This window comes from Pocillopora damicornis, chromosome 2 (genome assembly GCF_964200805.1).
Source record: "Pocillopora damicornis chromosome 2, jaPocDami1.2, whole genome shotgun sequence".
Lineage (NCBI taxonomy): Eukaryota > Metazoa > Cnidaria > Anthozoa > Scleractinia > Pocilloporidae > Pocillopora > Pocillopora damicornis.
Genome location: NC_142671.1, coordinates 15,349,151 through 15,370,240, shown reverse-complemented (window position 1 = coordinate 15,370,240; position 21,090 = coordinate 15,349,151). Strand labels below are relative to the sequence as shown.

Genomic DNA, 21,090 nt, shown 5'->3' with positions numbered 1-21,090 from the left:
GCGAAACCAATCTTGGTGGGTGTTATCGAGCCCTGCTCGAAAGTGGATGAGGGGAGTGGGACCTCTAGGAACGAGATTGAAAAAGGTAGTAGCTGATGCTGTAAGTTTGCGCACTTCGTTCACTAATCTGTCAGTCCATGTAGATACACCAGCATTTACCAACAAGAAACACATGCAGAAACTTAGTGTTAAACTTTTTTTCACCTTGGTGTAAAATGAAGTGTTTGATTTAAAAACTTCTTCATAATACCTTGAGTGGAAATAATATTTTGGGACGTTCAAAACTGTCTTAAAATCGAGGAATATAGATAATATCAGTTTGTGTAGAAGAAATACACAAAAAAGCTCTTTTTAATTGAGTGTCCTATTACAAAGATAAATGAAACCACAACAGGCTAACAGAACCAAAACATACCATAAGAGCCAATTAGTGCTCAAAGTACTTTAATTACTCTGCCACAAGAGTGAAAAAAACTAAAAAAAGCCGGGATTGATTTTAGATTTGAATCTGATTGGTCGAGAGGATGGCGTGACACCAATCACAAAGCAGAATTATGCAAAAATAGAGCAGTCCTGGATTACTTTAGATCCTTCCGTTTCATTCACTCTGAAAAGTTTGCTAAGGAAATCTAAACTCCTAATGATTACAAGACAAATCCAGGCTCTTATTTGAACTCGGTGTTTACTTTGGAAGTAATATTAGCCTTACGGAATGAGAATTTTTAGGAGATAAAAAGCTACGGTGAGGTTTGGACAATTCAAATGCCTGAAACCTCAAGAAGTTTTCCCATTTACGCCGGAAGACTTTGAACTTGGGCATCCCTACTAATTATGGTATATAACTACTAAGAGACGCAGAAGGCGTATATTACGTTAAGCAGGGCCTATGTACAAAAACGCATTGGTCGAGAAAGCGTAATAAAAGAGAGTTCACACTACTAACTTCTCTCTCCGTGTTCTAATGAATTCAAACTAGGCCTTCGACCATACCAAGTGGTTTTTAGACGTTACGTGTTTGGTTTTCCTGGAAATAGACACGCGCGGGAACCCAGGTGAACAAATTTTGCAACACAATACTTGTTTGCTCTGAGAATAAAGCAAATTTTTCTGAGTCTCCTCTTTTCAGATCCCTCCGTATTTTTCTACTCTGTCATGTTAATCGATCTTTATAAGTCAGACGCTTGAGGACTTTAGGAATGAGAAATATCTCAGTGCCTGTATGGTGACAGAGACATGTATTCGTTGGGATTCGGTCCTCCATCAGCTGAGATATTTCGTGAGGCAGTGCTGTTGTTTTCCTTTGATAAAGCCATGTAATGCTCTCCGGCCCCTGTTGTGGCCCCCTTTGAACCCTCCATGGCTCCTCTCGCTTTTAAACCGCCATTTCCCTGGTTGGCTTTCATACGAGCAGCTTTCGGATTCATTCTTGCCGCCTTATGTGGTGGTGGAATGGGTGGAAGACGTCGAGAGGTGGCCGTTTCATGGAAAGTGGGAGCTACTGCATATAAGGGGTTAGTATTGTCCCTCCCTGGCATTGAACTGTTATTTGTTCCTGTTCCCAGGTCGATTTCTTCAAAGCGGTAGGTTTCCTCTTTATCACTTCTGTAGGCCATGTTGCTGAAGGATGCCTGTTGTTCTCTAGGTATAAGTTTAGAAAGCTTTCGATTTTGGAAGATAAGGTAAAAAACTGCAGCAATAAGAAGGAACACAAGAGATGCAAGAATTGATAATGTTATGGTATAAGTAGTCTCGGAGGTTGTACTTCCGTTCTGCGAGGACCCATGCCGGTCATCTGTAGAGCAAAAATAATGTCAAGGTAAACTTGATGAAAAAGGACGCATCCAAGGCGTCCCAGATGGCGTCCGTTTTTAACAAAGTTCGAGGTGTTTGAAAATGTAAAAATCCACAGCTCGAGCCTTTTGATACACTTCATCAATAGGGGAAACAAGTTATATCAATGTATCCTTACCAATATCACGTTTACAATTTTCCTTGTCACAGCCTAACAAATTAATGATGACTTTGAGAAGAAATGAAAAAAAAACAAACAAACAAACACATAAAAAAGCTAAAGCTCCCCACCAGTCTGTTAAGAAGCTGAAATCTCTGCTTCACCAGACACACAAGGGAAATGAGTTTCATTTTCGTGGCAAAATGGATTGTTTGGGCAAAGGTGGCTCTCACACGGCTTCATCGCTACAAAGTAGCAAAACAAAAATTTAACACCTCCAATTCAAAACAAGGGAGGAATTCAGCTCTCTTATAAACCTTATCATATCTTATTTGTTGTGACACAAATTGCATAAACATAAATTTATTTGGTCACCAGTTAGAACTTAGGGCCCAACACGTATACAATTACTTTCAAACAACGATTTCAATTTAACGAGGAAAGGAAGGAAAATTAAAAACAGAACTTTCACAATTGAAAGAGCAATAATCGCAAGACTCTAAGAAATTATGCGGTAACTAATGACAAAATTGAGTTTATAGTGCAGCAGTCACGAGTTTTGGTGGAATATCACCTAGCCTCGCTTTCAGGGATCATCATAACATTTTCCACAAGTTCGTACCACTTGTTTTCAGACTTGACATAGCTCCATAGTTCTATTGATTTGCAACAACAGAAGAAAACATAAATAAACTTACTGATGGTAATTCGCTCCTCGCAACGATGCCCCGAGAGCCCATCGGGACACGAGCAGATATATGAAGATTCATTGCCAAAACATTTTCCACCATTCATACATGGAGAACTCTGACATGGATTAGATATTGCTACAGGAATAAGACGAACCAAAAAGATAATGAAGTGATCACTTTGGTCTGTATGGTATGAAAGTAATAATAGTTCGTACAGATACTTCCTGAGATGATGCTACTTTTTGTGCATCTAGAGTGTCAGGAAAGAAATATATACACATTAGATTTTGAAACTGATCAGCGGAAATTAATAAGTTCTGACGCTCAAACTAGGTAAATCACATCCAAACCCTCAAAGCAGAGAAAGGCGGGTGGACTAGATTTCCTTTGCATCTGGCATGCGGTGAGCTCAGAAAAGATTACGCTTAACCCTTCGGAATCTTTCAAAATCAAAGTTTTGAACTCAATTGTAGTATTCCCCTTCAAGATGGGAGCGTTACTTACGGTTACAGTTAGTGCATAGCGGCAATAAAGGGAATCTGTATCTCCTGTTCGTATCTTTTACTTTGATAAGATACATGATATGCGAATATAGATCCGTCTGATCTGTTCGTGTCATTCCAAACACAATCTACTTGCTGGTAGTTATCTTTCACGTATACAGAGCTTATACAGCTTGAAACTGTAATGTTGCTCGTTCTAGTTCCGTTTTCATATTCGCTGTGTTTATTACTGACAATTATCCAAAACTTGTAAGGAGCTGCGATCTATAAAAAAAGTTTTTAAAAAAGCTGTTTCACTCACATTTTTCACAATGGATTCCTATGAATCCTTCAGTGCAGTTGCAAACAGCACCACCTCCAGTGTCAATGCAGGTTCCTTGGTGTTGACATTTGACCTCATAACATTTTGAAGAGTTATCTAGTCAAATAAAAGTAGAGAGTAGAGAGTATTCTTGAAGATCTCTAATGTGTTCATTGAAAGAGGAAATCAGATACTGCATTAGGCAATAAAAATCAGTTTGCAAAGATATAAGTATCGTGAAAACCCCACTAACCCCACTATCTATTTAAAAGGACATTAATTACATTAGATCCTCCTACCTCTTGTCAATCGTAATATAATACTTCATTTCATTTACTTATTTATCTGTATATATTTTTTGCGTGAATGGAATAGCATGTTTGTGGTACGAGATTGGAGTAACCGCATTATTGTGGGAGGAATGGAAGGAAAATCCACAAAAGTGAAGACCAAAAATTGTGCCCAGCTCACTACATCCCCGTGGTTTTGTATCGATTTTACTTTGCTAGTTTCGAGTGTTTTTGCATTCCTTTGCCTCACTGAGTCAGGAAAAAAGAAAGGCTGGGCGCATCGTTGGGATACGTTTGTCTTAATGCAAATTTGAATTAGACTCTGATCATGAGGAGGTCATTTTACAAAGATGTATTAACACCAGCGTGTGTCCAAAAAGTAGATAGGTCACCTGCTTGATATGGTAGTTCGCATAATGCTGTTGCAGCCCATGATCCACTGGAAGTGTAACCATACACATCTTTTGTACATTCTCCAAGATTGGTCTCGTTGCCAAAACATCTCAAATTCGTGAACCATCTAGGCGCTTTCCTCGAACCAAACTGATTATTATAACCAAATGAAAGGCTCGCGGGGTACCCCAGCTGGCGGCATACCACGTGAGCAGCGTTGAGGTCCCATCCCCAGTGATCTACTGTTCCCCAGCCTCCCAAGTAAAACACTTCTAATCGTCCAGCATTACTAATAGGAGCACCAGCGAGCCTCACATTCAACACTAAGAATTAAAGAATAAGTTGCTGTAAGATATATGCTGAGGTTGAATTTTTAGCATTGGTTTAAGATTTTTCTTTTCAATCGTTGTAAATTATAGTTATGTAACAGAGACGGGACACAACTCAAAAAATTTTTTTTTTACCCAAAACGTTTCTGTTCACTTTTATTTACCAAATTCCAGTTTTTGCAGAAGATCTTCTTACAAAACTTGTGAGTCAGCAAATATCACATTCAATTTAAACCCTACCCCTCTACGGCTAGTTTTTGTCTACATGTGAGTCGACTGAGGGAAAAATCTCATTTTGTCATTTTGCCGGTGGCTAGTTTTTATTCCTAGAGCAGAAAATGGCAGACAGGTGTTTGCTCGTGGGTCTTGGGAAACTCAAATTTATAACATTTCTCTACCCATTAGGTTAGAGACCACCTTGATACTCATTTCCCAAGAAAATACCACCAGCCAATGCGCCGCTTTGAGAGTGAAATCTGTGTACGTTCTACAGTCCAACATTTTCAAAAGTACTCAGGTGAGTACAACTGTTTAGCAATCAAAAGGCATCTAGAAGAACTTGTCTACCTGAGGCCATTTAACTAGCAAAAAGAAGTTGCTGACTTTAATCTAACAAATAGAGAAGCCTTGACTGTGCTCCGTTCCGTTGCAGAACACGCGGGAAGCGGCTAGAGCACGAAAGAGGTGGAAAGAAACACTTGACTACGTCTCGTATTTCTCCCCTTTTCTAATTTGACACTTTTGCCTGAAAGTAACATGTTCAGTGAAATCCCGCAGAATTGTTGCTTATAAAACACATAAGTTTTTTCAGATGAAAATTAGAAAACAAACTGCTAAGTGTGTTTTATGACTGAACGACAGTCGAATTTACAGGAAAAATGAATGAAGATTGCTCAGGATGAAAGCGCCGTAAAACTGGGTTGCTGTGACTGATGTAGCCTTCCACTCAACGCATTGGAAAGGATATCAACGCAACCTTTTAGCTGTTCAATTGAAGGGCGGCCGATGTAAATTCTGAGGCTTGCTTCACTGCGATAACTGGAGATTGCTAGCCGCATGGACCTCAGAATGATCGCAGTCGCTCTGACACCATCATCGTTAGTGTGAATTTCAAAAGTTATGCCAGTTTGGCTATCTTTTTCATCATCCCTGTTTTGTTCTGTTTTGTTTTGGAACACGAAACTTTATATACTATAAGAGTGTTTGCGTTGTTTGATTTTTATTACCGTACGTAAGCTCGCAATCTAAATGAGCGAGAAAACTTTCAAAACTCGGGCTGTCCATTTCGTTTACTCTTTGAGGATTTTCGTCTCTGCCCACGTTATAATTACGTAACTTACGGTGCTTGCCATACATAATCAGACCTCATTCCGTATTTCATTCCGCCATTATCACTAAGACTAGTGTGAAATATTCTTTCAAAAGTGGCTTTATCCTTTAAAAGAACGACCATTTATGACTTACTTTTTGATGGGTTGAAGTTTGCCTGTCTGCATGAAACTCCAGCTGCAAAATCTGGACGTTGAAAATAGGATCCACGCAGACCGTAACTGTCCCACGTTGTCACTGCACAGTCTGAGATGTTCGATTCATTCCCATTACAATGCATCCTCCATATCCACAGTGGACCTTCTAATCGTCCGAAAGCTGCGTATTGGAAAATTTCATCGGCGCTATAATATCCTAGCTGACGACACACCACATGACCTGCATTAATATCAAAGTAACCATGGCCAAGTACTCCTCCCCAGACTCCGTAATACATCACCTCGATTGTACCAGCAACACTGGCATTGGATCCAGTCAAGCGAACCTTGAAGTCTGAAAAACATTTTTGAAATCATGGATACTTTTCATCATTTTAGCGTCAACCTCCCTTTAACTTATCTCAACGATACACTGTGTCTTAAGCATGATGATAGTTCAAAACAAGGTACGTAAACACTACATTAGATGTTATCCGACCTTGGACATAGAAGCTGGAATTCTCGGATAGAAAGATACTCCTCTCCTAAAGAGGTCCCAAACACCTTTAACTAAAGTCTCAAGGGAAATGAATACAGAAGTCCCAGCGCACAGTTTCAAACTCTTATAACATACTTGTAGCTCTAATACATAACTCACAGACCTCGCCAACCTCTAAAAAACATTCCTACACCTGAGTTTGCAAGTGATTGAGTTAGCCTTTATCCAGGCTGCTTAGAAATAAGGTAATAACTCACCACTGGCTTGTGCAGCACTTGGTTTGCAAATGACACTGAGATCATCGTCACGACTATGGATCGTTAATTGAGGCTGGCTGAAATGAGTGCAACTTTGTAGACTACTCTCGTGTCCAAGGCAATGTATATCCCTGGCTCTATGCCACTGAGGGCCAGTTCCCGGTCCAAACGCAGCCCGGCCAACTGCAAGGATACTATCAGAGAAATTTAACTGTCTGCATATAACTCTATCCAAACTTATCCGTCGTATGGAGTAGTAAGGAGAAAAAAGAGTCCCCCAAATCCCGTGAATTCGAAGCTTTATCCTACCAGCGTGCCTAACAGCAGAATTTGTAAGACGTACATCAAATCCTAAGAGAAATACAAAAATTCATTGTCGATTATGATGAAAAAAAAAAGGATCTTTTACACTGTGTGTCTAAGATGGGGATCATGTTTAGTACACTCTATCGCCCGCCGTGGACCAACAGCATGTGTTCGACACGTCGCGATTCATATGTGGAGTGACTACATCGTCAAATACCAAGTAGAAGTAACTGGTTTCCATGAAATTTTCTAGTCCCTTAATGTTTATCGTGATCTCAGCTAAGTGTGTGCAAAATTGATATTTACCTAAATCAGCACCACCATTGCTGCACATAACATTTGCACAATAAGAATTTGACCAGGTATAGCCAAAAAAGTCCCAAGCACATTGGTCTATCGCTGATTCATTTCCATAACACCCGAAGTTTTGAAAGAAGAATGGCAAAGTAATCGAGCAAAATAGTTTTTCTCCTGCCAATAATGCTTTTGTGAATCCCAGATGTCGGCAGACAACTGTAGCGTCTTTGATATCCCAGCCGGAGTAGTAAATTGAACCCCACTTTCCTGCATAATAAACCTCAACTCTTCCCATATTTGGCGAAGGAGATCCACGTAGCCTAACCAGCATTCCTGAGTGTAAAAAAATGAAATAAAAATTATATCGACCGTTGATCAAAGTACAGTCGCCTTTATTTATAGGTCGACACCGTTCTAAGTCTCAGGTTTTCATTTCTCTTGCAGAAAGCGAAGAAGTGTCTTTCGTTCCTTCGTGGGAGAGAGACTCTTATTGGGAGAACAGGTCTAGCAGGTCTAAACAGCAGATTTTTTTCCCGCACGTCTCAACGCCTTGCCCCGGCCAGGGCTGGAACCCAGGTCGTCCGACTCGGAGCCCAGTGCACTAACCACTGGACTACTGGACAAAGCCGTGGGGTTGGCGTGCCCGCGGTACACTTGACCACGCATGTTAAAAGTAGCACCTTGTCCGGTCGTACGGTCGTACATCCAAATTTTTTCGGCTCGATGGGTTACTACTATTTTGTATAATTATGGGGTTACTCAAGCTCCGCTAGGATTATCCAGGTGTAATCATACCGTGATGTCCCCTACAATTATAAAATCAAGCTTAACTGTAGGTCGAGGTTTATTTAGATTTTGCGGTAACATTTGCAGGAATGAGAAGGTCACGCGAAAATTCTGAGCGTATAGGAGGGTCTCACTTGAATTTACAATTCTACCTCTCATTTGCATACAATTGGGGGTCACGTGACACTTAAAAGTTTGAAAGATTATACTTTCTGAGGCACTCAATGGAAACACAACATAAAATCTGTATAATCAAGTTATGGTATGAGCCAATTCTGTGGCTTTTGGTTTATTTTTGCGACTTTAGTGTATGCAAATGCAAACATTTCAGCCCAGAAATAAAAGCTGTGCGACCTCTTTACGAGGCAGCTTTGAGTGAACAAGATTTTAAAATTAAATGGACTTGTGTGAAAAAGGCTCGTTGACACCCACCCATATGGCAAACTAAAAATCATGACAGATTTAAACTTAAAGAACCGTATTTTTTAGTACCAGTATATCGAGAGGCAAACTAAAACTACAAAGTTTCCGTGTCCGGTTAGTGTTCTCTAATCCTCCATTCATAAGGCTATCAAGTCTACCACAAGTTGTATTTTCATAATTCGGTTTCTCGCCTGCTATATAGATAAGCTATGCTAAGCAAAGCTGAAAGGCATAGGTAGCACGCAAACATTAACGACACAAATATTGCCATGCTTTTGAAGATATCTGAAAAAACAAAGCTACAAACCACTTACCATTCGTGTGGGACAAATTCTTGCATATGACACTTGCAACGTTCCGTGGATGTTGTGATTCGGACTTTATACCAATCCCATCATGAGAACAGCTCATTATGTTAGCTTCACTTCCAGAGCACTGAAGATTAGTAATCCACACAGGACCGCTGACCGGCCCATACACACCGTTTGCCAAAGCTACTTCTGGACCAGCTTGGTAACCAAGCTGGCGACACACCACAGTGGCGTCGTTTATATCCCAGTTTGTTCCGCTGATTGTTCCCCAGATTCCTGCGTACAACACTTCTACTCGACCAGCATTAGGAATAGAGGATCCTTGAAGGCGAATTGAAATATCTAAAACGAACCAATTAAACATAACCATCAGCGTATCTCGAGAAAACAAATTGAACAGCGGATATGTAACGAATCTAAGAAAATTAACGACACTTTCTGTTTCTGTCCTCTTCAGTTCTAATTTTACAAAGTACAAAGTTGAATTTAAACGGTCTTTAGCGCGGATTAATTTCAAATGTTCCTTCGATTGTTTGACGATGGCGCTTCGTAAGAGTTGTTTTCGGATAGCTTTGGTGTCGTGTTGACTTGTGTGGGGTGAACTGAAACAGAGAAAGCGTTGCTAAGCGTTATGGTGACAACATAGATAGTAAGTGAGTATTTTCAACCTTTAAAATCGGTAATATGTTTGGTGTGAAAGACCCTATCCCTCGTGGGCTACGTAGTGTGGTTTACAAGATTTTATGTGCGGACTGTATTGCCTGCTATGTCGGCGAAACCTCCCGGCATTTATCAACACGTGTGCGTGAGCACCTGGTCAGTGACAGGACCTCTCACATTTTCAAACATTTGCATAATTCTCCACAATGTCGCAATCCATGTTCTGATGAGTATTTTAGCATCTTAGATCACGCTTCCACAACTTTCCAACTTAAAATCAAAGAAGCTATCCACATTCAATGGGAGCAGCCTATACTTAATCATCAACTGTATCATGTTAATTTAAAACTTTCCTTGTAATTAATATTGCACACATAGTTCTGTTACTTTTGTTTGTTTTGTCCAATCAGAGTTTTGTTACACACTTTAAATTCAACTTAGTAAGTTGAAAAATCAGAACTGAAGATGACAGAAGAACTGTTGAAACATGTTTTTAAAAAGTGTCGTTTATTTTCTTAAACAAGGCTATCAGTTTAAAAGAGACTTGTGCAGCGTTTGCTTGCAAAGAAAAACAAAGTACCTCATTTCAAAGAGTAGACATTGCCATCGACATTGTGTAGACATTGTTGGTAAGAATATGGCACCAAACCTTTCTGCCGTGAGGTTGGTTTTGTATTTCCCTATTGTTTGGCACTCTGCTCCTAAACTATTAAGTATTCTGATACTGGCTGCTATTTCTAAAATATTTTACAGAACTTAGTTGTGTCCGGTTCAGCGCTCAAAACATTTGGAAAGAGGAATCATTATGCATTACTGTCACTATCTCAGTTTTGATTAGGCCAAAGGCACGCTCCTTTATTCTAATTGTCACATAGTTCAATGAAAGTAGCAGTGATGTCTACCGCCAAATTAACTTAACTGTCTGGGAGTGAAGGGTTCGGATCCCTTACAAACTTGATACTTTTTCCAACTTCTTTTTTTCTCAAATTTCTTAAACCACAGTCTATCTGTGAATATTCTTTGTTTGCATCCACAAGTCAGGAGAAGATTAATTTCATTTGTGTGGATAGTCGGTAGGAAATGTATCAGTAAGATTGTACTAAGATCATCAACATTATCAAAGATATACCCAAACAGCTTCTCAGGCGAGGTACTTTCTTTGATTGTTTCACTCAATACCAATTCTAGTCGCCCATGCATCAGCTCAGTGCTATAAAATGACCTGAATATTTTATTGTCTACAGCCAAACTCACGAATAAAATCTTAGTAAATATTGGATTTTTTATCCATAAAGTTTGTTTGACTTTCTTATATTGTACATTTTTATCACTAAAAAGGCCTTTGCAAAAAATGACCAAAGCAAGCATGAAATCCTTTCTGGACGCTTGAAATTTAGTTCAGATACTTACCGCCGACATCAGTATCAAGCTCGTGGGTCTTGCATATCACCCCCGCTTCTCTGTTTTCATAAACATAACTTTCAAGCCAGTCTCGATGTTGACATTGTTGTAAAGTCTTCTCATTTCCTTTGCAGCGTACGTAAGACATCAAGACTGGTCCGGACCCTTCTCCAAACGGTGAATAATTCAAGGCCGTGACAACACCTGGGAAGCCGAGCTGCCTGCAAACCACTTTAGCTTCTGTTCTATCCCAAGACGAAGATCCATCGATACGTCCCCAGACTCCATAAGAAAAGACCTCAACACGCCCAGCGTATGTCACATTGGAACCAGTTAAACGGATGTGAACATCTGTTAAATAGAATGTGGGTTTTTTAGTCAATGAGCAAAAACTTACGACTCAATTTTATCTCTTAAAAGCCAGAAGTAGAACAAGCTTTGTCTTGTGTACTAGCTGGCTGCTTGCTGGCCGTAGTACTGGAATTACCGGATCTCTCTAGAGCCAGCGAGTGCTTTTATTGGTCATTTGATCACTCTCCTCAGTCTACCTATGGTAGCCCCTTACTACAGGCCCTGGCCACAGGGTGGTCGAGAAAGGAGATGCAGCAGCCCCCCTCCTCCGCAAGGCAGGGAGCACAGAAATTGTCATAAAAAAGGCTCACGATTTAATCAGAAATACTTTAAGAGCAAAATTCCAGGATAATAGTGATCGCGTAATTTTGATTAACTATTTAGCTTCTGAGTGTATATTTGATGTATCACAAAGTGTGCATATATGTAGTGCTACAAGTGCATATGTATCTTTTACAAATATAATCAAATGTTGCTTCATGTACATGTAAAAACTGTTGAACTCGCCAAATATCTATAGGATGATCCATTTCAGCTCGAAAAGTTGTTTTTAAAGCTTTTTTCCAATTGGTTGTGGCTCAGTAAACATTCCTTCGAAATTAAACTGATACCCACCAGAATAGTACAGCACAAGCCTCATGAACGTCAATGCTGACAACGAGATCATCTTGTCTGACACTTAGACCTCTTACGTTTGTGGCACCTAAGGGAGAAAAGTGTCGCTTACGTTTTCTTATTTCAAAATGTGTATGGTGCAGAAAACAATGGTGGGTTAATCAGACAGCAAAGTAAACAGCCCCACAAAACACTCTCAAAACGGACCTCATAAAAGGAAATTTCCCAAAATTACGATCCCCTGTTGTTCATTACGGGTTTTAGGATCATGATTTTGTTGTACATATGACTTAGCATCGACAACGAGCAATATGAATAACTGATAAACCTCCAGCTGTGACAAACTAGAGTGGAGATTGTGAATCTTAACAAAAGAAGAGAGAAAAATGCGGTCTAGAGAGTGTTACATATAGTTCAGTGCGAGCGAAGGAAACATCACAAGAAAATATCTTCTATGATTTCTCGAGACATGACTAAGACACCTCTGTTGTTTGCGACAAGAAAAGTGAAATCTCACAGAAAAACCTTGTCGTTTATCACAGCAAAAAATGGCATTGAAGGTCGTTCACCTGAGGTGATTTCCTGTTTAAGGCACTGGAACTGGCCCCCCTTTTTTTATATCAATTTCCTTGCTTTTTTTGTGTTGTTACTACCCCTTTTATTTTCTCAGCTGTAATGTTTTCTTTCCTTTTCTTAACATCGTAATGAAATGCAAGTTATAGCAAAAACCCAATAATAATAATAATAATAATAATAATAATAATAATAAAGTTTGGTTGTCTGTGTCTGAGTGCGAACTGGCCATCACAAAGAGAAAGCTGACGTTCGAGCCTAAGCTCTTTATCAGAATCGTTCTGACGAAGGGCTGACGCTCGAAACGTCATTTATCGAATCTTTTTATTGAGGTCAATTCAAAGTATCAACTCAGTTGAGAATACCTTATTATCTAATAACTGAAGAGTTTAATTATGCACACAAAAAGAAAACCCGGTTTGTTTTATTATGTCTCAGATAAATAAAAATATGTCATGCTCGGTGGCATTACTGGCGCCGTCAAAACGATTTTTCACGCCATTTTTTTCATAAAAAAGTGAGTATGTCTCGAAAAACGAATTATGCGTTCACAGGGAGATTTTACAGCGGTGCAATTAGAGGGGGTAATATAGCAGATATTATCTCATGCCTTGAAGGCTAAAATCCACTAGTCATGAGTCAGAACAGGTAAACAAAGATCAAAATACAAGGAGTGCATTTTCAGGGGGGTACAAAAGCATTTTTCAATCAAGTTTTTAGAGAGGGTTTCAAACCATAATTTTCATATATTAACACAATTTTTTAAATTGTATTATTCAGAAAGATTTTAATCAATGTTAATTCTTAATCAGAGTAAAGAGTTAGTTATTTTATCAATTTTTGTTTTTTATGGCTGATTTTTGTCATTGCTTTTTCTCTGGAACATTTGTGGTATCTGGTCTTTTTGTAGTGTCTTTTTTTGTCAATAACAGTGTCAAAGTACAATTGTGACCGTTGTTCACCGTCTCTTTATGTTATTTTTTATCCAATTTAGTTATTCTTTCTTTCAGTTCTTTTTTTCATCTTCTATTTTCACATTGTATTTCACGAGTTTTATTGGATTACAACGAACGTTTAATGGTTTTTTCCGTATTCCTAAGAATATTCTTCAATGTAAGCATATTCAACTTTTTTAAGACTCTTTTTATCGGATGATGGAGCTACAATAATCAATTCGATTTTTGGATTCTTGTTTTTATGTTTGTAAACCTAGCTATTTTTGTTTGACAAGTTCCATTTGAATCGTGTTTCGAGCTCTTCACAGGTTGAACCAATGCACACACTCCCGTTATTGAAAGTAACCTTGTCTATCTTTCCGTCCAAAAACAAGCTATTGCATTTACTCTTTTGTTAATTCTAACAGAGTAGATCTTATGTTAAAGTATTTGTTATTGAACTCTTTAAAATTGACATGAATGTTATCAAATTGCTTACTACGAGAAAGTGCAGTATACAGTTGTTTCTTGTCCATGCAATTAATATCATAAAAATTTTAAAGCTCGTTGATTTCCACTCCTTTATACTTGGATACGGTTACACAGAAGCTTTGAATGAAATTTTCTGCAAATTCTTTGGCGTCAAAGTATTAATTATACCCTCTGAATTAATTGTTGGACATATCTTCGATAACAAACTCCACAGTGTTGAATATCTCTTTTTCTTTGATAGTTAATGTTGCAATAACAGGCGTGCATTCCACTACAGACATTTTAATTTTTACATATATACCATTGTATTTTAAATCTACCCTCTTGTTCCTTTTTGTTTTTCACAAATCTGTCACAACATCCAGTGTTGTCTTTTATTCTCGTAGAGTGCAAGTAGCATAAATTTTTGTAGTATTTATAATTGAAATATGTTGATATCTGACCAGTTTTCAAGAATTTATCTGACATCTCACGAATCTTTATATCATATCGACAACCACTTTCAATGTATTCAAGATTCTTTCTCTTTGGGCACATTTCGTTCACTGTTTTGGATTCTAAGAAGTTATATCGTCTCTGACTGTTTGATTCAACTGGCTCGCATTGCTTTGGATCTCCAAACATAAATATTTTGTTGTTGAACATTGTAAGGGCTTTATAGATCAATGTCATCCATTTATTTTGTACCATGCTGAACTCTTCAATGAATATGGTTTTGTCTTCAAGACTATTCAAATCTCTTCCTTTCCACTCACAAATGACTATCAAAAGTGAAATATATTTTGTTTGCATGTCTCTTTTCATAAAGGTTGTTGGTCAACCTTGCTTTAACATTCTCAATTGCTTTGTTAGTGAAAGAAAGAACAAGTGGGTTTTCTGTCTCTTTCACATTTTACCGAGTTTCGTAAATAGAACGATTCATTATCTGTAACATATGCTTTACCGATCTTAGATCTGTTAAATTTATCGTCTTTTTGTGATTGGAATTCATTTTGGGATTTGTTATGTATACTCCGTCTGTGTTATAGCCGTTTAGAATGCTATTGTTACCATAACATGCTTCAATCAAATGCAAGCACTTCAAAATAGCTTCTGATACAACAAAACGATTGATGCTTGTGAGATCAGGATATATTCATTCTACTTTTTGTTCTCTTATCATAAATATGCCATTGTGATGGTAAACAGGTGCATTTCTTTTATCAGACATTTCGCTCGTCCAACAACACATCAAAACAGTTTATGGCTTCGTCAAAACAAAGTCACTTGAGGGCTTTGGTGGCCATCATTGACGCTCAGATCGTATTAGCATTGGCTTAGGTGGAGACTTTGCTGCAGTTGAGGGAACTACAGGCCCACTTACAGACGCATTTCCTTGACCTGATGAAGGTGGATTTACTTCACCTGCAGGAACGGTGATCGGCAATTTATTGGACTGCAGAGATGAAGGAACAGATACCTCAGCCGGACCCTCGTTTAATGATGGTGGTGACGGCTCATTTGTGTTCCGTAGGTGAACATGGTTACGACGAACAATATCATGGGGTGTCTCGACCTCATACGATCTCTCATCCAGTCGACTTCGCACAATTCCCTTTTGCCATTCTCGCTTGCCCAACTCAAATGGTTTTATTCTTACTGTATCTCCTCTTTTCAAGGGATCCAGATCGACAGCAGCTCTGTTGCAATACTGAGCTTGTCGCTACTTGCGCCGCTCAAGCTCGCCTCAGCACAGCTCGTCGTCTGTAACTGGCTGTGGCGCGAGCAAATTGGCCGTCATTGGTAGGAGGCTTCTCGTCCTTCTGTTGAAGAGACGCTGTGCTGCACTAACTTGGATACTGGCAAGCAGGATGTTGCGATAATCAAGTAAAGATAAAAGCTTCCAATCCACTCGATCTGCGCTTTCTGAGAATCTTCTTAGCTTCCTTCACTGCGCTTTCTGCTTTACCGTTACCCTGACTATGATATGGGCTGCTCGTGAGATGTTCAAAGTCCATTCTTTCGATGTGAGCCGTTATCAGTCAACAGTTGCTCAGGTATGCCGTGGCGCGCAAAATGAGCCTTTAACTTTCTGATGACACACACTGACGAGATCATTGATTTCAAATGGTCAAGCTCAAAGAAATCACTGTAATAACCTGAGGTCAGTAAGTAAGTCTTTCTTACGAGCTCAAGCAGGTCGGCGGCAACCCGTTGCCACGTTCGCGATATCGGTGCAGCGCTCTGCCAACTGAGCTAACAAGCCAACTGGGAGCTGGTCATTATATTGGTTCCAAATGAACTCGTGAAGAGGTCAATAAACTACTGTGAATATATAAACGTCATATATTTGAACTGCGGATAAAGACGTGAATATCAAAACGATCTTCGCAGTAATGAACACTACTTGAGCAGTAGTGAAAATAAGGCCTGAAACTGGCTGACCCATTCGGCACGTTCATCGACGAGAGCAATGATCTCAAGATCCTGCTACCTCCGAAGTTCAGTCTTGAATTTCTCCCTGGCTGAGAAGGGTACCTTCCTGGCTGTAAGAATTACTGGTTGAGAAGCTCGACTTGTAAATGAACCTTTCATCTTGATTTAAGCAAAGGGTTTTATAGCAGTCGTGTAAGTCTGAATTTGTACCCTGTTGCAACTAGAGAATATACTATCTTTTTTTAATTATATTTTCCTTCAGCGTCAATCGACCATTCAACACTGAGTCCAAATATCAGCAGGAAGTAGTATCGAGACCGTTTCAAGAACACCTACCAACACGGTTAGTGATCACAGCCGAAGTATAATTCATTTTCATAAATACAATAACGTGACTCCTAAATAAGTAGCACAGTTATAAGCGAGACTTACAAATTTGTGTTGCTGTATATGGTGTTAAAGGGTATCACAATTATGTCTAAACAAGTGTTTGGGATAAGATGTACACGGTTTACAATGATGTCATCAATTTCAATGGGAAGGCTAAAATGAATATAGTCGATCCTATCAACAATCAAAATCCTGCGTCTAAAAAGATGTATGACGCCGATATAAATAGATTAAATAACTCTACTATAAATCGTAACAAATACTATCATAATAACAATATTGAGCATAATAACGGAAAAACCGTTAAAATTAGATACTTATCTCACGTAAATACAGTTACGTCGGATGCTTTAAAAATGGAGGTGAATTGATTATTCAATAAACAGGCTTTTATTAGATTTTTTTCAAAGACGGTCTCAAGGCATCTGCAACTACTTTAAATCTCAAGGTAACAAATAAATGTATTACAAACTGTTCTAGAACTTTTAATTTTGAAGAAACACGGGGTCGTAGGCATTGGTATTGGCTATAAAATTTAAGTCAAATTAAAGTTTTGTGTACAGCCTATTGACTTAAAGTTTGTAGCCAACACCAATGCCTACACAATATTTTTAAAATATTGTATCCTTGTTTAAACTAATTCATCAGAATGAAAATGAGCTACCAGGCACAAGTATAGCTTTCACAATGATTTCCTGGTTTGAAAAAAGTCACTGCCTTCTAAAATCCTCAGTTCCTTTTCCCCAAGAGCCCAACCTCATTAAAACATTACCAACAGGAGCAATTAGCAAATTAATGGTACAGACAAGAGAGACTATTCCCACATACACCCCCCTCAATCCTGTCAGCTTATTACATGGGGTTTATATGAGACCAATTTTCCCTTTCCCTGACTAATTATTTTGTAATGGTGTTTGCAAGTTGTAGAAAATGGTTGGGTTGAAATATACTGAATACAAAGGATTGCCAATAGATAGTCAAATGAAAACCTTTCACATATCAATAAAATTTATAATTGTGTTTCATGTTAACATGATGCAACAACTCTACCATCCAGTAAATTCAATTATTTGCAAACATGAGAAAACACCATCTAAAAATTTTCAATCTATTTAATATGGCCAATAACAACATCAACTCAACTTTTAAACAAGAGAGAAAACTTGATTGATGTTTGGAACTGATTTCTGTGATGTAAAAATGAAATCCAGGTATTACATGTGTCTCAAATTTTCTTAAAGACCCACATTATATGCAGTTTCAGCAAAGGTTACCAAATTAAATAACAGAAAAAACCTCAAAAAGACGCCGTGTATTTCCAGCCAGAGGACGATCATGAAACAATAGCCAAAAGAGAAAAAAGTTTTAAAAAAATTACAGGTTCAAACACGAATTGAAAATTACTTTTCTTTTTAATTTTACGCTAAACTGAGGAGGTTGAAACGTTTGGGAAAAACGCGGGGCAAGCGGTCATACCTGGCAACTTCAAGAGAAGATATAAGAGAAGCCCATACGATTCTGGCGTATTGTTTTACTGACTCACTGTTCACACGTGTATATTCTTCAATCGACCGGCGAAGTGGTTTACCGTCGTTTCTTTCAATTTTGGCTCATTCTCCCTAACCAGAATTATCAGTCACGCTCAATAGAATATAATTTCAACTGATGCTGACATCGCACACTTCATCTGAAGAAGAAAAGGTTTCCTATCTTCGTAAATTTGCTCAAAACATCAGGGACAACAACGAAGGTCGTGAGCTGCTTGAATATACCGCTGAATAGCATGCGTGTTGATCGTTTTGCAAGTTGTCAATTCTTCCCTCCCCTCCCCAACCCCCAGACTGCTCCCCAGATCTCCTTAATAAGAACTCTTCTAAAGCCAGTGCTGAAGAATTTTATTACAGTTTTTATCATAACGAGGAGCTAGAAAATAAACTAACAAGAGCTCCGTTTTTAGGCTTGGCTAAATCTATAGATTATCGTTCATCGATATCTGCATGTTATCTTTACTGCATAAACTGGTAATCAAACTTTACTGGTAATCTTTCTTTAAAAAACCAGCTTGTAATATATATTTCTAAAGACTTTGACTCATGACCTAAGAACAATAGCAATCTGCTGACTCATTTTGTCGGGAAAGCCCTGTTGCGTTACATCATTGATTTCCTGTTTTTCCGTGAATTTCACGCAATGGAAAATGCTTTCTCTAAAATCGAAACAAGCTGTGTGTCTTTCGTGATTATCAGTTTATATACCCAAGATAGTTGCTTCCCAATAACAAAGATGTACCGTAAGCTTTTCCAATTTCTCAGTGAAACCAATCTTGCTCAAACCAGGCGCACATTAGAATAAATAGAGCAAATCTTGATAAACATTTCCGGGTCGAGAAAAAGGAATTCAACCGTTTTCCTCTCCCGGCTATGGTTCTTCATCACTGTCCGGAACCTAACTGAAAGACGGAAAAACTCCCAACCATCTTGGATGACAATCTTTTGCAAAAAAAACTTCAGTGAAATTGAACGGTTTACGTTTGGAGCTCGAGGGCATAAATCCTACCGATCTCATTGTTAATATTGAAACTGCAAAAACCAAATTTTGGTCCTTGCATTGAGTTTTAAGCCCAACCAAAACAATATACATCGCCTACCAATGGTAAAATGTTCATTGTGTTAGCACGAAACATTCTCAGCAAGCGCTGCCTAAGCATAAAATGTTATACAGAAGAATAGTTATGATACCGTACCTAAACTCTGAGCATGAATGTTTAAGCCAATACCTACATACCTCAAGAGGAAAAGATTTTCCAGGCAGGTTTGGTGTTGAAAGAACTGAATGCCTCGCACGAAAAGGTATGCAAAGAATCAATAATGATACGTAACAAAAAATCCATGCAACAGACAACAATCCCATCCAAGGGCATCACGAGACGTAACCTTTGGACTTAAGCAAAATTAAAGCAAACTCGTTCTCGAGCTCACGCTCGCTCCCCACTAATCCCTTGCGGGTAAGAGTGTTGTCGTGCCCCGCGCGCATTAGATGAGCGGAGAGTGACCTTTATGAACAAAATTGAAGGCGGAGGTAATGCAGAGAAAGCAATGCGTTCCCCCAATTGTCACCCCATGAAAATGTACGTACATTCAATATGAAGAACCATATGCAGACCCCTTGCGCCGGTTCTTCAAACAAAGTTTAGCCGTTGTTTAACAAAATCGCGCCTTAAACCATCTTCAAGGTAGCCGAACCTTTTATCAAAACTTTCATATTTGAGAAAAATGTCAAGGGCGCCGAAGCTAATGGTGAAATACATTTATTTAATTAAATCAACTCTCTTCTTAAGAATCCCCATGGCCCACTGCTTACGTAAAACCGCGCACAGAAAAAGTGAGGATGTTACGGTGACACCAAGGGCGGTGTAATTATACACCATATTGGTGTTGACACAACACCAACAAGGTGTAATTAGAAAATTACACCAAGTTAGTGTTAAGTAACACCAACTAAGTGTAAGCAAAGTACTGTATAACACCTTGCTGGCGTTTTTTTACACTTTCGCTAAGAAAAGAAATCCCTTGGAAGGGTTCAACACCACCGGTTTGTGAAGTCACACTGAGTGGTGTAAGTTTATACAATTCAGTGTAAAATAAAACCAAACAAGTGTGAAATGTCTTAAATGCTAGGTTTTCTTTTTCAAACAGATCTGAAGTAGAATAACGGCGTATAGGCTGAGAAATCACAAAAGTGTTCTTGACTTCTCTTTCATATCCTTTTATAGTGAAAGTATGTCAGTTATGTGAATCTGTTCTCAGGTGGTGAAAATCGACCTTCGCCTCCTAAAAGGAGAATCTGAAAGGGGTGAATTTTCTCTAGGGAGGCGATTCCGAAGAAACGATGTTTAAAAGTGTGCCGTGAAGTTGTCATTTGTGTTACGTTGGCTAAGAATCTCAGGCCACAAGCAAGCTAAAATACTTGAGGTATAAGTTGACAAAAGAGCGTTCATCGATCGATGCTGAATTTTGTAGTAAGAAACTCTACCAATGAAAACGTGTATTGGTGCGAGTTACGCCCAAATATTTATATTATTGCAGACATAAAAAGTAGAGGTTGGAGTGTGTTGCTTTTTCATGGGGATGATCATCGTGATCACGAACCTATCAACGCTGAGGCAAACGAGTTTTAACTAACTAAGCGCCGCATCGGCTAGTCGAAAAATTTAACAAACGCCGCGGCACTTCAACGGGTAAATATACGGTAATAAAAATCTTTTGCATTTTTTAACATCGCATCATAGTACCATTGCCTGAATTAACAAACGGAGTTTTGTTGTAGAATTCTCCACTGCGTTAAGAAAAATCCCTGCGAAGCGCTGGTTCGATTTCTGGCGTTCATTTGCGATCCATACAGTATCCGAACTTTCTGCATTCAATCGTTCTCCAGTTTTCTGTTACAAGATAGTG

At 38.8% G+C, this 21,090-nt stretch overlaps 1 protein-coding gene across 1 annotated transcript; it reads right to left on the bottom strand.

Moving 5' to 3' along the window:
• Window positions 1–318: 318 nt before the first annotated feature.
• Window positions 319–19,594, bottom strand: LOC149050044 (scavenger receptor cysteine-rich domain-containing protein DMBT1-like). Its single transcript, XM_089196581.1, has 11 exons — window positions 19,421–19,594; window positions 11,832–11,919; window positions 10,875–11,216; window positions 8,808–9,146; window positions 7,294–7,617; window positions 6,682–7,032; window positions 5,924–6,280; window positions 4,130–4,453; window positions 3,448–3,564; window positions 2,650–2,778; window positions 319–1,792 (listed from the first exon to the last, which is right to left on the bottom strand). Exons 2-11 carry the CDS (start codon window positions 11,881–11,883, stop codon window positions 1,209–1,211), a joined length of 2,919 nt encoding a protein of 972 aa, XP_089052707.1. The 5' UTR covers window positions 11,884–11,919; window positions 19,421–19,594; the 3' UTR covers window positions 319–1,208.
• Between the last annotated feature and the right edge of the window lie 1,496 nt (window positions 19,595–21,090).

Bases quoted from the DNA above. Each gene is read 5' to 3' on its own strand.
- LOC149050044 (XM_089196581.1), bottom strand. From the start codon at position 11,883: ATGATCTCGTTGTCAGCATTGACGTTCATGAGGCTTGTGCTGTACTAT. The intron at 9,147-10,874 runs GTAAGTATCTGA...GGTTCGTTTTAG, and splicing joins GCTTGATACTGATGTCGGCG to ATATTTCAATTCGCCTTCAA. The intron at 4,454-5,923 runs GTAAGTCATAAA...TTTAATTCTTAG, and splicing joins AAACTTCAACCCATCAAAAA to TGTTGAATGTGAGGCTCGCT.